This window comes from Condylura cristata, unplaced genomic scaffold (assembly GCF_000260355.1).
Source record: "Condylura cristata isolate star-nosed mole 26May11 unplaced genomic scaffold, ConCri1.0 scaffold00002, whole genome shotgun sequence".
NCBI classification, from domain to species: Eukaryota; Metazoa; Chordata; class Mammalia; order Eulipotyphla; family Talpidae; genus Condylura; species Condylura cristata.
The window spans coordinates 80,321,412-80,334,216 of record NW_004567103.1 but is presented as its reverse complement, the minus strand read 5'-3'; the positions used below and the strand labels follow the sequence as shown (position 1 = coordinate 80,334,216).

At 51.1% G+C, this 12,805-nt stretch overlaps 2 protein-coding genes across 3 annotated transcripts in view; one reads left to right on the top strand and one right to left on the bottom strand.

Annotated features, from left to right (window-relative positions):
- Positions 1-12,805, bottom strand: part of STEAP3 (STEAP family member 3, metalloreductase) — a 42,668-nt gene that overhangs the window by 7,941 nt on the left and 21,922 nt on the right. For both annotated transcript variants that reach the window (XM_012727346.1, XM_004674715.2), the window contains exons 2-4: positions 11,853-12,352; positions 9,778-10,305; positions 3,297-3,461 (exon numbers count right to left, since the gene is read on the bottom strand). In XM_012727346.1, the coding sequence (XP_012582800.1) occupies positions 3,297-3,461; positions 9,778-10,305; positions 11,853-12,344 (1,185 nt within the window). In that variant the 5' untranslated portion in view covers positions 12,345-12,352. The remainder of the gene's footprint in view (positions 1-3,296; positions 3,462-9,777; positions 10,306-11,852; positions 12,353-12,805) is intronic.
- The window catches only part of LOC101636024 (chromosome unknown open reading frame, human C2orf76), a 116,630-nt gene that overhangs the window by 94,668 nt on the left and 9,157 nt on the right, over positions 1-12,805 (top strand). The gene's annotated exons all lie outside the window — the stretch shown is intronic.

Below are 12,805 nucleotides of genomic sequence, written 5' to 3'. Positions count from 1 at the left end.
GTGTTTGACCCATGTGGGCCACCGTCCCCATACCCTACCAAGAAGGGAGATGGATTGCTATGGGCTTATAGGATTTGCAGGAGGAGGCTATGGAGATTCTGCTCCCATTCATATATCCAGAGAGAGGGCCCCTCTCTCTGCCCCTCCCCTCACTCCCCAGGCTATAACTATTTTTATTGTATATAAGTTTATCCGAAAAGGAGCATGTCCTCAAGGTTCACTCCTGTTGTAGCATGTGTCAGAAATTCTCTCCTTTGTGGCTAAATAATATTCCATTATATGGGTCACCAGGGCTCCTGCTGTTTCCAGTACACCACAGTGGAACAACAGGCAATTGCTAAGGATGTTGGAGTTAGAGCTGGTTTCTGCCATTATTTCAGGCAGGTGGCTGGAAGTTCATCTAACTTTGGAGTAGAAAAGAACTTCCAAGAACTGAACTCTTTATTTGTGTCAGGTGAGCTATACTGCATCCGGTATTTTGCAATGTAATAATGTTTAACTGGCCCAGTAAGCTAGCACAGCCAAAACCAAACCAACAAAAACACCCACAAACAACAAAGGGCCACTTTAAAAACAGCTTTGAGAACAGCAGGCTTAATGGAAGTCACCTCAGTGTGGAGTCAACACATGTTTTGATGGCTTTGGATACAGATGCACACATCAGGACAGTCTCTCTGGGGCCAGTCTCCACAGCAGCTTCTGAACCCTGACGACCCACTGAGGTCTCATGTGGCAGGACAAGGAAATGGGGTTCACATTGGGCCTCACCGACAGTGCTAGCCTAACGGGGAGGACTGCAGACAGCTAATGTTGGGCATTAAGGTATGCTCAACCCAGGACTTCCCAGGGACTGCAGGAGGAGACACAGACAGAAGTGAGGACATGTGCTCAGCAGGACCAGCGAGGACTGGTGTCGGCCTGAAACCCAGTGTGCTGGCTCTGTAGCCATCCTAGAGGCTGCCACTCACTAGGTGACACACCTAAGAGTCACCCCTGGACCTTGTGAAAACAGATCTCCAGAGCCACCCCCAAGCCACCACTGGGCGTGTGAGTCTACAGATTGTGTGGTATGTGGAAAAGGCTGGGTATGTGTGTTTCTCCAAGACAGCTCCATGACCTCAAGCTTCTCTGAAGGCACCTCACAGTAAGCCTCACATTTTATGCCACGGTCTAGTACACAACCAGGAATGCTGCCTCTGTAGGTAGAATCACTGAATCAGAACATGGCTAGCCTTACTCATGCAAAACCCAACATTTTCCTTGCCTTTCCAGCTCTATTTCATTTTTAGAACAGCTGGTTGTCACCCTCTAAGCATATCTGAAGCCCAGCCAGTGAGTGTCACCCACAATTGGTCAGCATTGCCCACCCCATGCTGGCACCTGGGGCTGGGGTCTCCTGGCCTCTTCTGCGTGCCGCTCAAGTCAGTCACGGTAGTTGGCAGGACAGTCGGGAAAGGGAATGGGGCTGCATAACTTAAGAATAATGCCAAAACCCGTCCTGAATTTCCCACATAAAGCACTCCCAGTGACTGTCCTCCCACCCCGCGCAGGGCGGGACCTTTGCTGCCATTTCACAAAGGTGCAAAGTGATGCTGTAGAGGAGAGACGACCCACCCAGGATCAGAGCAGCATGGAGAGGGAGGGACGGCTCTGCTCTGAGTCAGCACCCAGGATAGACTCTGCTTTTGTGGACAGAGTAAGAGCATTTGATTTCCACAGGTAAAACCCAGCTGTCTCTTGGCCTCCCAACCCACCCATGCCTGCAGCGGCGGAAGCACTTTCATATTGTATTTCAGTCTTGAATATGTAGAGCGTGGCTGCTGAAGTCCCCGGCAGCTTTTGCTAACAAAATCAAATCCTCTGGCTTTCTCAGGCGGCCAGAACCAGGGCTCGTAATCTATGGTTGCTTAAGGAAGCCACTTTCTGGTGACAGGAGTAACCTGCAGTCTGTTTTAATTATGGAGAAACCAGCCACCCTACGACACTCCAGGCAGGAACAGGAAAATCCTAGATTTGGGGGTGTGACACATGAGGATTAACGGTAGATAAATAAAATTCTTTTTCTCCCTCTTCCACACCAGTGTGCCTCGGTGCTAAGCTCTTCTCCAGAGACCTGCGGAAATTAGCAGAGCTTGTGAAACACACTTTAACACACCACAACTCTGTTTTGTTCTGGGACATGTAGGCGTCCCCAATCGGGGACAATTAATTTGGATTACATAAGAGCCCTGTGCTGCCAATGTCCCTCTCTGAATCCTGTATCGGGTCCTTGCTGCAGAGAGAGGCGAGGCGGCAGATTTTTGTTGACAATGGGGGTGGAGATGGGAGCTGTTCCCTGCCCTGCACAATATAGATGGCAGAATCCAGTATGAGTCAACACCCACCCAGGGGAGGGGATGAGTTAATCCACCAACGTGGGGGGGCTGACCACATACTCTGGAAAACAGTGGGAGACACCAAAGAAATAGAAAAAATGTACTTTTCTCATCTGTCCTCACACTGAAGTGCCTGTCTCATTCCCTCTCATACCCCGATCCTAGCACAGTGCCTGGCCTGTACTCAGTGCTCCATAAACATTTACTGCATGAATAAACGCACCGTAACCTTTTATGTAATAACCTTTCCCAAAGTGTGTTTGTGGGGCATAGGAAGCTGTTGAGAAGGGGGAGGAGAGGATCGCAGAGAAGGGAAGGTGCTAATGCTCACAGAAGTCTGGTTAACAAGATTTGTTTGCTATAGATGTTGTTAGAATCTTGATGTGTTTCTTGGAGGAAGCAAATCCTTTCTCAGATGCATCTGACTACAGACTTCCTTCCCCTGGATTTTTCACAGGGGACCTCCTTTGAGAAATGCTATGTTTGATCCTCATACACGGTAACCCAAGTGCTTGCCCCATTTGTACTGCATGACTTGAGGGGTACCAGGGAACAGCAAGGCCAGATCACGGGGAGGGGCTCGGTGATTGGCTGGGCTCATAACTCTCCATTGTTCAGAGAACTGTTCAATGGCTGCATGGCAGGGGTTTTGTTTGGGGGAGCTCAAGAATTGTAGAAACTGAGAATGAGCTGTCTAATTTTTTTCATATGCCTATAGCTGGCTTTCCCAGATAGCAGGAGGAGCTTATTCCAGGCAGCCAGCCCCCCTTTTCAGGAGATTGGCATGTTTCAAGAAGGCTCTGGCTAATGAGCAGTCCTATAATAAAGATTCAGAAAGCTGAGGCAGAGCATGGGAGGGTGTTTGCACAGGAAGTGGGCCAGGCCAAACCAGGGCTCACCAGCAGAGGCAGACCTGCTCACCTGCACAAAGCTGAATTCCCTCCAGTTGAGAGAGTTTGCAATGGACGGCAGTGAGGTGACAGCCAGCAGGGACAGTGTGCCAAGGGCCAGGACTCCCAGGGAGAGATATATCTCCATCCGCCAGACTTCCTCCTCAATCCAGAGGTGACTCTTGTTGGCTAAGACCTGATTGGATGAAAGGAAGACCATGAATACCATGGCGAAGGTCAGTGCCCTGGATGCGGGTGAGATCCTAAGTGCTTTTCAGGTATCAGCTTATCTAGTCCTCACAATATACCCATGAGGTACACAACACTAACATCCCCATTTTACAGATTAGGTGTAAAGATCAAGTCACTTTCCCACGGTCATACAAGTAGATGGCAAAGCTGGGATTAGGCCCCAGGCGATCTGGCACCAAAAACTCCGGTTCCCTCCCCAAGGCTTTCACAGATATGCCTGAGATGAGTCAACCAGAATGGTCATGTGACCCAGAGTAAGGATTCAGAGAAATCAACAAGTGGTAGGACTCCAAATGAGACCATGTCACATGGTTTTCTGGTCTCCAAATCCGGAGCTCAGATTCCTTCATCCAGAGGGACTCCTGCCTCTGCTGGCCGCCTCTGCTTCTGGCCTGTCTCCTCTGGGCCCTGTGCCTTCCTGGCTCCCCAGGCTGTACCCCCACCCCATCACTGGCTCTCTGTCAAGTTACACAGTCATTTCTCAACATTTCCTGACTCAAGGCCCCAGCCACCATTTCCCCACCGTTTCTGCTTGAGGCACATGGCTTTGGTTCAACCATTGCAGGCGCCAGACTCACATCCATTCCCCAGCGAGCACTTAGGGGTCCACTGGGCTGCAGCGAGCAAGTAAACCTGCCTCCACAAAGCTCTGGGATCTCCCACTGATCCCCAGGGAGGCACAAAGGATGCCCCCGCAGGCCCAGAGAGCTCTGCTGTTCAGTCCCTGCCCAGTATGCCTATGGCTTAGCCCCCTCCTTGTCCAGACAACACCTCCAAGGAAGAACTTTTATTACAATCCTTCCAATAGAACCATCATTTTCCAATTAGACCTGGTAGCAGAGTTCCTGGAAGTCAAGGTGTTCTCTGAGAATACCATGAAATGCTGGTACTTTAATTCTCCCGGCAGAATAAGGAGTGATATTTCCACTAGGAAATGTGACAGTGCTTTCGTAGGCAGGTCTCTGCTTCACAAAACAGAATGACTCATATAGGTTTTGAGAAATGATTTCAGCAGGAAAAAAATAACCCAAGCCCAGTTACCTGATGTAATATTAAAAATGAGTCTCGTCGGCTGAGCACAAATAGTTGTAAAGCTTATGAAGGAAAGTTTAAAGAGATGAGAAAAATGCTGTTCATTGGAGTCTTTTTCTGCAATTTGTGAAAAAGTGCCCTGTGTTCTGTCGTAGGGCGGGCAGGTTCATTTCCAGGTCTTCAAGTCACAAAAGGAACCGGGCCTGAGGGCCCAGGTTCTCAGCCTTACGACTATTGCTGGGCATGACGCTTAAGCCTTTGCTTCTCCCTCAAGAGCCGGATCATTATGTGACTGCCTATGTACCAAGTCAGTGTCAGTATTCACTAGAAAATTGTGGCTGGTACATTACCCCGCAAAGGGCAGAGAGAGCTCCTGCGTAATTGAGCCCAAAGAAATCTTACTCACACCTTCGCAGTGCTGACAGCCACGCTAAATAAGTCATCTCCTCATTGCAAGTTGTTCTTCAAATATACTTCATTAGTCATTCCTTTCTGTATTTTGGTTAAGATCAGGCAGTTAATGTCGTAAGTCTGAGTTTGGATGATCACATCCACATGCTTGCGAGGTGTCTTGGTTTTTTCCTTTAATGTTTCCAATCTGCAGTGATGCTGGGATGGGATGGGGTAAGGTAGGCAAGGGAGGTTGAAGGGTGAGAAAGTTTCATGGGGATCTGGGTCCCAGCATCTTCCCTAGCCTGCAAGGTTCCTACCCACCCCACTAAACCACAGGCCTGTATTATCATACACAGCGAACTGGGTCACATTACCAAGTCCCCTTTCCCTAGGAACTCACCCATGTTTAGAACTAATTAAATCGGCCATTTTGAGGATGACAAGGATAGTGCGTGTCAACAAGAGATGAACTGGTGGCATTCACGTCTGGCTTTCTGTAGACTGTAGGTCAGAAGCTGACCTACAGGGCCATTAACCTCTCTCCACATCCCAAGAGTGGGTGGGGGTTGGGAGAGCAGTGGGTGTCAAGCCCAGCCAAGCCCAGAGCAGAGCTCTGGGATGGTGGGAAGAAGGGGTCTGCAGTCCCAAAGGCTGGAATCCAGTGACGATGCAGTCACAAGAGCCTGGTAGAACCTTCCCTGGCTAGAATCTTTCTTTTTTGCTGTGTTATCAAAAGAATAAAAGAATGTTTATGAAATGAGTAGCCTATGAATGGCACACAATAGGTGCTTAATAAAATAAGTGGCTGGTGCCTATTCTTAATGACAGCTGGGCAGTTAAACTAGTTTTTGCCCTAAGTTCTGCATCTCTTAAGAGACGCCTGGTGTTGGCTTCATGATGGCCAATTTAACGGTTAGTCACTCAGTGAACATGTGCTGGGAATGTGTAATAAGAACCATGGACCTCAAAGGGTGGAAGCCTGGGTCATGAAGCTTTGAGTTGGGCAGAAGACAAACACGAACATGAGTGATCAGAGTGATGTGTGAGAAAAACTGTGGAATCATAGGCAAAATGCAACAGAGGTGGGCGCAGGGGATATGGGAGGATAAGCTGGGGGAGCATAACAATGTTTTGAAGGAGGAATAAAAGCTTATCAGGCTGTCACAGGGTGGGGAGTTCAGGTTGAGAGGCATCACCTCTGCCAATATGGGTCCCAAGTTTGGTGTTACAGGAGTCGGGGAGGGGTGGGGGGTGAGAAAACGAGGCTACATTGTGGTCTATCATTTCCTAAGTGTGTGTGTGTGGGGGGGGGGAATGTTTTCCAGCAGTGTCATGATTGATGTAGGTTTTAGATGGTTTTCTCTGCCAGCCTTGGCTAAATTTGGGGAGGGGGGAGGTAAGAAGAGATCAAAGTGTGGATTAAACATTGCCTTTAATCTTGAAGTGCATTCTGGTGAAGCACACACACAAATCAGATGCTAAAATACAAATGTTAGCTATTGTTAGTAATGATACTGTCAATAAACATGGTTTCAGAGTTTCAGAGGCTTTTCCCTACAGTTGGGATACAGCTCTGTCTCTAAATCTTCTGGCTCCAAATCTCTGAGACTTGAAGAAAGCCTTGAAGAGCTTCTTATGCCCAGGCCAACATGGGCCCTGGGTGGCCAGGGTGGTAAGCACTTCCTGTCTGAAAGTGAGGTGACTGAAGGCAGGCTGAGGGTCACACATCGGGTACAATGTTGCCAGAGACCCTGCCCTTTAGGGCTGAATGAAGACCAGCCTCAGATGCCCACTTTCAGAAGCTGAGGGCATGGCGGACCTGGAAGCTAACCAGCATCTGCTTGAATACCTCCCTGGAAACTGGTCATTTCTGGGTTGCTCTGTTCTGTGCTAAAAGCACCACCCTCTACACCCCCCAATTCTTGCCATCCCTGACCAGAATATACCCATGCAGCCTGGTTCTGCTCTCCAGAACTCCATGGAGCAAGTTTAAGCCCCTTTGTGTGACAGGTGCTCCCTGTCGTTGAGACTGAACCTCTCTTGTGGGAGTGATGGTTGCCTGGCAACCTTCACAGGGACCAGCAACCTTGAAGGGCTCTGGAACTCGGGAAAATTACCTTGCACGCGTCCCTTCATGCCCTGGTATTTGCAACATGGGAAAACTGGGTTAACAGAATATCAAGGACAGCCTTAATAGGACCAGGCAGAAAATGTAGAGAAAGGTGGGAGGGTGATGGGAGGGAAGCAGTTACTTAGGGCTAGATGCAAGGGGCAATACCTATCCCCACCCACTGCCTGGAAAACCTGCCATCTAGACCTGCCACCTCTGGGGCAGCAAACATCGCGCCACTTCTTAAGCAGCCACAGAGTCTCCTGCTAGGCTCCTTTTGGAAGGAAATAACATCAGAGTGCCCAAAACATCAGCACTAGAAGAGACCCTTGAGCCTGAGCATGGAGGGGCTGTGACTTGCTCTGTTACAGTGTGAACTGGGTGCCTGTCTGTGGGTCCTCACCCACACGCTTAAAATTCAATTGTACTGCAGGCACACACAAGAGTCAATAGTGGGTGTATTTACAAAGGGAAAGGGAAAGGTACAACCCAGGGGAAGAGAGAGAAAAAGAGAGAGAGATACAAGTTAACTAGAGCATCCTACCAGCTCCGTTGACTTGGAACTCCAGTAACACACTGAAAGCTCATCAGGAGCCAAATGACCAGCGACCAGCCACATGGTCCAGAGAGAGCCACAGGGTCCAGAGAGCGAGTCTAACATGGCTCCCTTATATACCCCCCAAAGTCCCAGAATACCTTCTTAGCTCTGTCCTTGGGTCCTGGCAGTTCTCTCCAGGGTACTTCTGGGAGTCACAGTTTACTGGAGTAAGGTGTGGAGTCCACAAAACTGGAGTGGGGGTGGAGTCCACAAGACTCTGCAGAATTCTTTCAGGACATCCTTTCCCCCTAATAGCTGCAAGATTAAGTTCTTTGTTCCAAACAGCAACAGCAGAGGACTCAAGGCCAGAGCTCTGGTCTTGCCCCTGTGGAACCCCGTGTCAGCTAAGGCTGGGGGCAAAAGCAGGTGCTCAGTGAGTGAATGAGTGAATGAACTGAGACCTGGGGTCATTTAGTCAAGGCTTCATGTGGACTCGCTTCCCTGCATGGATAGGAGCATGGCTCTGGACACAATGGCTAGACCTGAGTCCCAGCTCTACCACTTACTGGCTGTGTGACATTGGTCAAGTTACTTAACCTCTCTGTACCTCAGTTTTCTCATCTGTAAAGGAAGACAGCATCCACCTTAGAGGGTTAAGAGAAGGGGTAAACCCATTGATACGGAGTATGTAAGGCTCTTAGAACAGCCCCTGGAACTAAGCAAGCTGTTTCTTAAGGATTTGTGACTATTATTTTTTCCTTTCATTTATAGTTTTGCCTGAAGTCTAGGGCTCTTCCTTTTTCTTGCAAAAGCCTAATTCTGCAGAGGTAACGATGGCAGGTGTTCATGGGTGGGGAAAAGGACATTTGACAAGTTGACAGCAGGGAAACAGGGTATCTGAGAGAGCAGGAGCTGAGTTTGAGGCAGCAGTGCCCCTACCATCCTCTACTCCCCTCATACCCCACACCCAGCCCCAGCTCTTGGTCCTGCTCTGGGAGCAAGATAGCTATATGGTGGGTATACCTGGATCTCACCGGGATCTCTGCATCCAAAACAAGAATTGCAGGGATCACCTGGCTGGAGCAGTGGGGTGGTGAGAAGGCATAGCCTGGAGAGTGGCTGGTGTCCTGGAGTGGGCAGGACCAGGGCAGCAGCCCAGGGACTGGGGCTGGAGTCAAGCAGGTAGGGAAAATAGAGAGAGTCAGCGCTGCTTGTAGACCTGATCTTGGGAGTCAGATTCAGGCCCTGTGAGCTTGTCAATGAGGAGAGAGCATCAAGGGCCTATTTCTGTGGGTACAGGTGCCAACTGGTATGGACTATGTTGCCCCCTGGCTTGGCCTGAAGGGTCTCTATTTCTAAGAAGTCAGATGCTGCCACATGGGACTCCCAAATGAATGGTCACAGTTTCCTATCCTATCCCTAAATCTTGCAACCTTTCCCATCTTATCTGACGGCAGCTCCATCCTCCCTGTGCTTAGGCCAAAAGCTGGAGTCCTCCATCACCGGCCCTCCACATTCCTCGTCCCTCCACAGTCCTGTGTACTCTGGCTTCAAATACGCCTCGGGACTCCTCAGCCCTCGGCTGCTCCCATCCCATTCCACATCCCCATCACCCCTGGGCTCCTGCAGTCTCCAGATGGTCTCTCAGCCTCTTCCCTGACCCTCTATTGTCCGGCTCTCTTTTTCACTCCAAATCTAAGGTCCAAGACCTTCTGGTCTTTGAAGCTTCCCCAGTTTGCTTTTAACCCCTCGGGCTAGGCCAGCTCCAGCCTTGTTCAGCACCTCCCCAAACTTGCAGCTGTCCCCTGCAGGCCTCTGCTCTGGCTATTTGCCTACTAGCCACTGTTTGACCCTCACTCCTTCCACCTTTGCTCACAAACCACCCACATATCACCCACTCAGCAAGGCCTCCTGCACCCCCACTTTTTCTCCTATGTGACTTTTCTCCTTATCACTTACCACCTTGTAGACACTCCCTACCCCTTCATACTTTGTCTCTCCAGCCTGGGCTATGCCCAGCAGCACAGAGGTTTTCATATTTTGTCCACTGATATTCAATCAGGGACAGCAGGATATGGGCGCTGCCCAGTTGGAGCGGGTCCTCACGCCAGAGCTGCCAGGGTGTGCCCACAGGTACAGCACACTCCCCACAGGTGCTGAGCGAGGGCAGGAGATGGACGTGCTTACCTGCTTGACCGCGAGGTTGACCAGGTCAAAGCGGTGGGAGCGGCGCAGCGGCAGGCAGAAGCTGTAGAGCCCATGCAGGGCAGCACAGAAGAAGCTGAGCAGGCCGATCTGCTTGCGGTGCTGCAGCCAGTGGTCCAGCCAGTCGGGAAAGCGGCTGTACTTGGTGCCACGCCGCAGCTGCAGGGCAGCTGCCAGCACCCCCGGCAGGTAGACCAGTGACAGCAGTACGTAGGCCATGCATGGCAGCGTCGTGTTGACCACTGACACTGGGAGCTTGTAGAATTTGTTTTTGCCCTCCTGTATGTAGGGCTGCAGCACATCCCGGATGAAGTTGTAGGCATAGAAGAAGACGAAGAGCCCCAGGGCCAGAAGGGCGGGCACCTTCCAGCCAGGAAGGAGGCACAGGGGCATGGCCTCCACCTCCCGAGCGGAGGCCAGGGACCCCATGTCCACGGGTGTGAAGCCCATGCTGTGCACCATCACTGAGACGGTACGCTTGGCTTCTGGCTTGTCACTGCAGATGGGCACCTGGGGGGTGGCAGAGGGGAAATGAGGTGGGGTCACAGGCTGCAGGGCTAGGCAAGGCCTTCCAGAGTGTTTGTGCCAAACTCCTCCTTGAGCAGCTGGGACTACTGAGGCCCAGTGAGTTGTCAATTAAAGGTGTGCCAGTCTCATAGGCCATTCTTAGAGTCCTTGTGGCTTCCCAGTCTCTGAGCTGGTTGGTCCAGCAGGACCACCACTCACGGGATACCCAGGGCTCACCTAACATAGCATTCTACCTTAGTTCATTGCCATCAGCCTCCACAAGCAGAATGCCCAGCTAGGCAGCCCCACTGGGCCCTTGGGAAATGTGCTTTGAAGACTGTGTCCTGCCCTGGGGGGCACTCAGCCACTGGGCTTTGCATATAGCCCCAAATATATAAGGATAGCTGCAACCCCGTCCCTGCCGTCCAGAAGTATTCCCTTCGATGAGGTTCCTTGGCCCCCTCAGACACACAAGCCTTCCATGAGCCAGTCCCAGCCTCGTAGCCCACACATCCCCACCATGAGCTCCAATGGAAGCACCCTGACGTCCTCAGAACCCCAAGTGTCCCATGGGCCTTGCTGACACTGCTGAGGTGAGTCTGGCCCACCTAGACTGATCACCCAAGTGCCAGACTTCATATTCACCATCCCTCAGCCTCAACGATCCCCTCCAGGTAAGGGGGATGGGGTAGGAGCATTGTTTCTCATCTCTGTGCCTAAGTTTGAAATGCCCTCCTGCTCCTTATGCCTGACAACAGGAGATAGGACCAGGCAAGGCTAATCTGGAAATCTTTCCCAGTCAGCCAGCCACTTGCTCAGTTCCCTCCAGATCCTGTCACCCAACACCCGCTGTTCCTGGCCCGCTCACATACTGGAATCCCAGTGTGCAGCCTGCAAAGTAAGGACTGACTGGGCACCTGGGCGCTCCCACGGCTGGCATGAAGCTGGCCAGAGGAGGCAGATGGGCCGGACTTACGGGGTGTCTCCCTCACAGGCAGGGCTGGGCATCCTTCCTTCAGGCACCTACAGCAGGCCTCTGGCCTCTGGCCTCTGGCAGCATGTACTGGTAAGAACTTCTCTAGCCAAGAACTGTATGCAGCTCTGGGCATTCTCCGGAGCCATTTTCCATCCCCAGAAAAACCTTCTGAGAAACCCAGTCAGTTCTTAGAGGCTTCTGGGGTAAAGCCTGGGAATTCCTCAGGGCGTGGCACATACACATATTACTCTCTGGGTCCAATTCTAAAAGCCAAGGCTCACCTCTTCTTGACTCAAACAGTAAACAAAAAGCCATCCGTGCTTTCCTCTTGCCCACTAAGAAATGAAGAACGTGGATTTGAGATTTGTTTAAACTGCCCTCGAATCCCAGCTCATTGCTGTGGTACTTGGTGTAAGTATGTCATCTTGGAACCTCAGTTTCCAGTTTTATAAAACAGAACTCTGTGGTGATGTGAGGTGAGCTGGGGACTTATGAGTCTCAGCCCCGAGTGCCCATAGTGAAAGCTGTTCATGGTTATTGTTACAATGGTCGTTACCCTGCCCCCGGCACGTACCTGCCTGTTTCCATCCCTTGGGCCCATCTGCAGGGTCCAGGCAGAGATGACATTGAAGGCCTTGACTACTGTGCAGGTGGGGAAGAGGGAGGCCAGGTACTCAGCGTTAGACTCGCGGTACTGAAGGTGCTCCTGCTCGGTGGGGTTGCTCACATCCACTAGGATCTTGCCGGCCAGCTGGCTGCTGAGACCACACAGTGAGGAGTAGTGTTCCCGGAACACAGCCACAAAGATGACTTCAGGGGCAGCCACTGCCTCCTCCCAGAAAGTCACTCGTGCCGCTGCGGGGAACAGCCCAGCTGTGCGTTTGGGGTTGCGGCTCCCCACTACCACACTGAAGCCAGACCCTACCAAGCGCGTGGCCAAGGACCGGGCAAAGTCCCCACTGCCCAGGATGCCCACTTTGGGGGCCTCACTGGGCGCTTCTGTAAGGCTGCCATCACTGTCCACCAGGTGGCGGCTGATGAGCGGCTTGTCCATCTCTTCTGGCATTTTGGTGTCTAGAAGAGAAGACAGGGATCTGATCAGTGGAGGGCTCCTCTCTGCCTCTTCCACCACCTCCCTCTCTTGTCCACTGCAACTGCATGACAATTAACCCTCCAGCCAAAGCTTTCCTTAGCATGAACATGTACCAGCATGCGGGCTAGGGGACAAACTGAAGGAGACTCAGCCTTTTCCTAAGGGGGCACTGACTCAGAAAGAGTGGGGAGAAAGACCTATGTCCCCCATTCCCTGTCTTTTCCATTAAATTCATAATGAGGAGTATTGAGAAAGAAGGGTATGGAATTTCCATGATCAATACTACGTGGCACCATACTCCTTTTCAAAAGGTTTATGCTATGAACAGAATTACCACCTTGATGCCAATTTCATCATTTCTGGGTGTATTTTTGATGATCAGGAAGGGCAGATATGTTCTCTTGCTAGTTTACATTTTACGTTTTGGAATGATA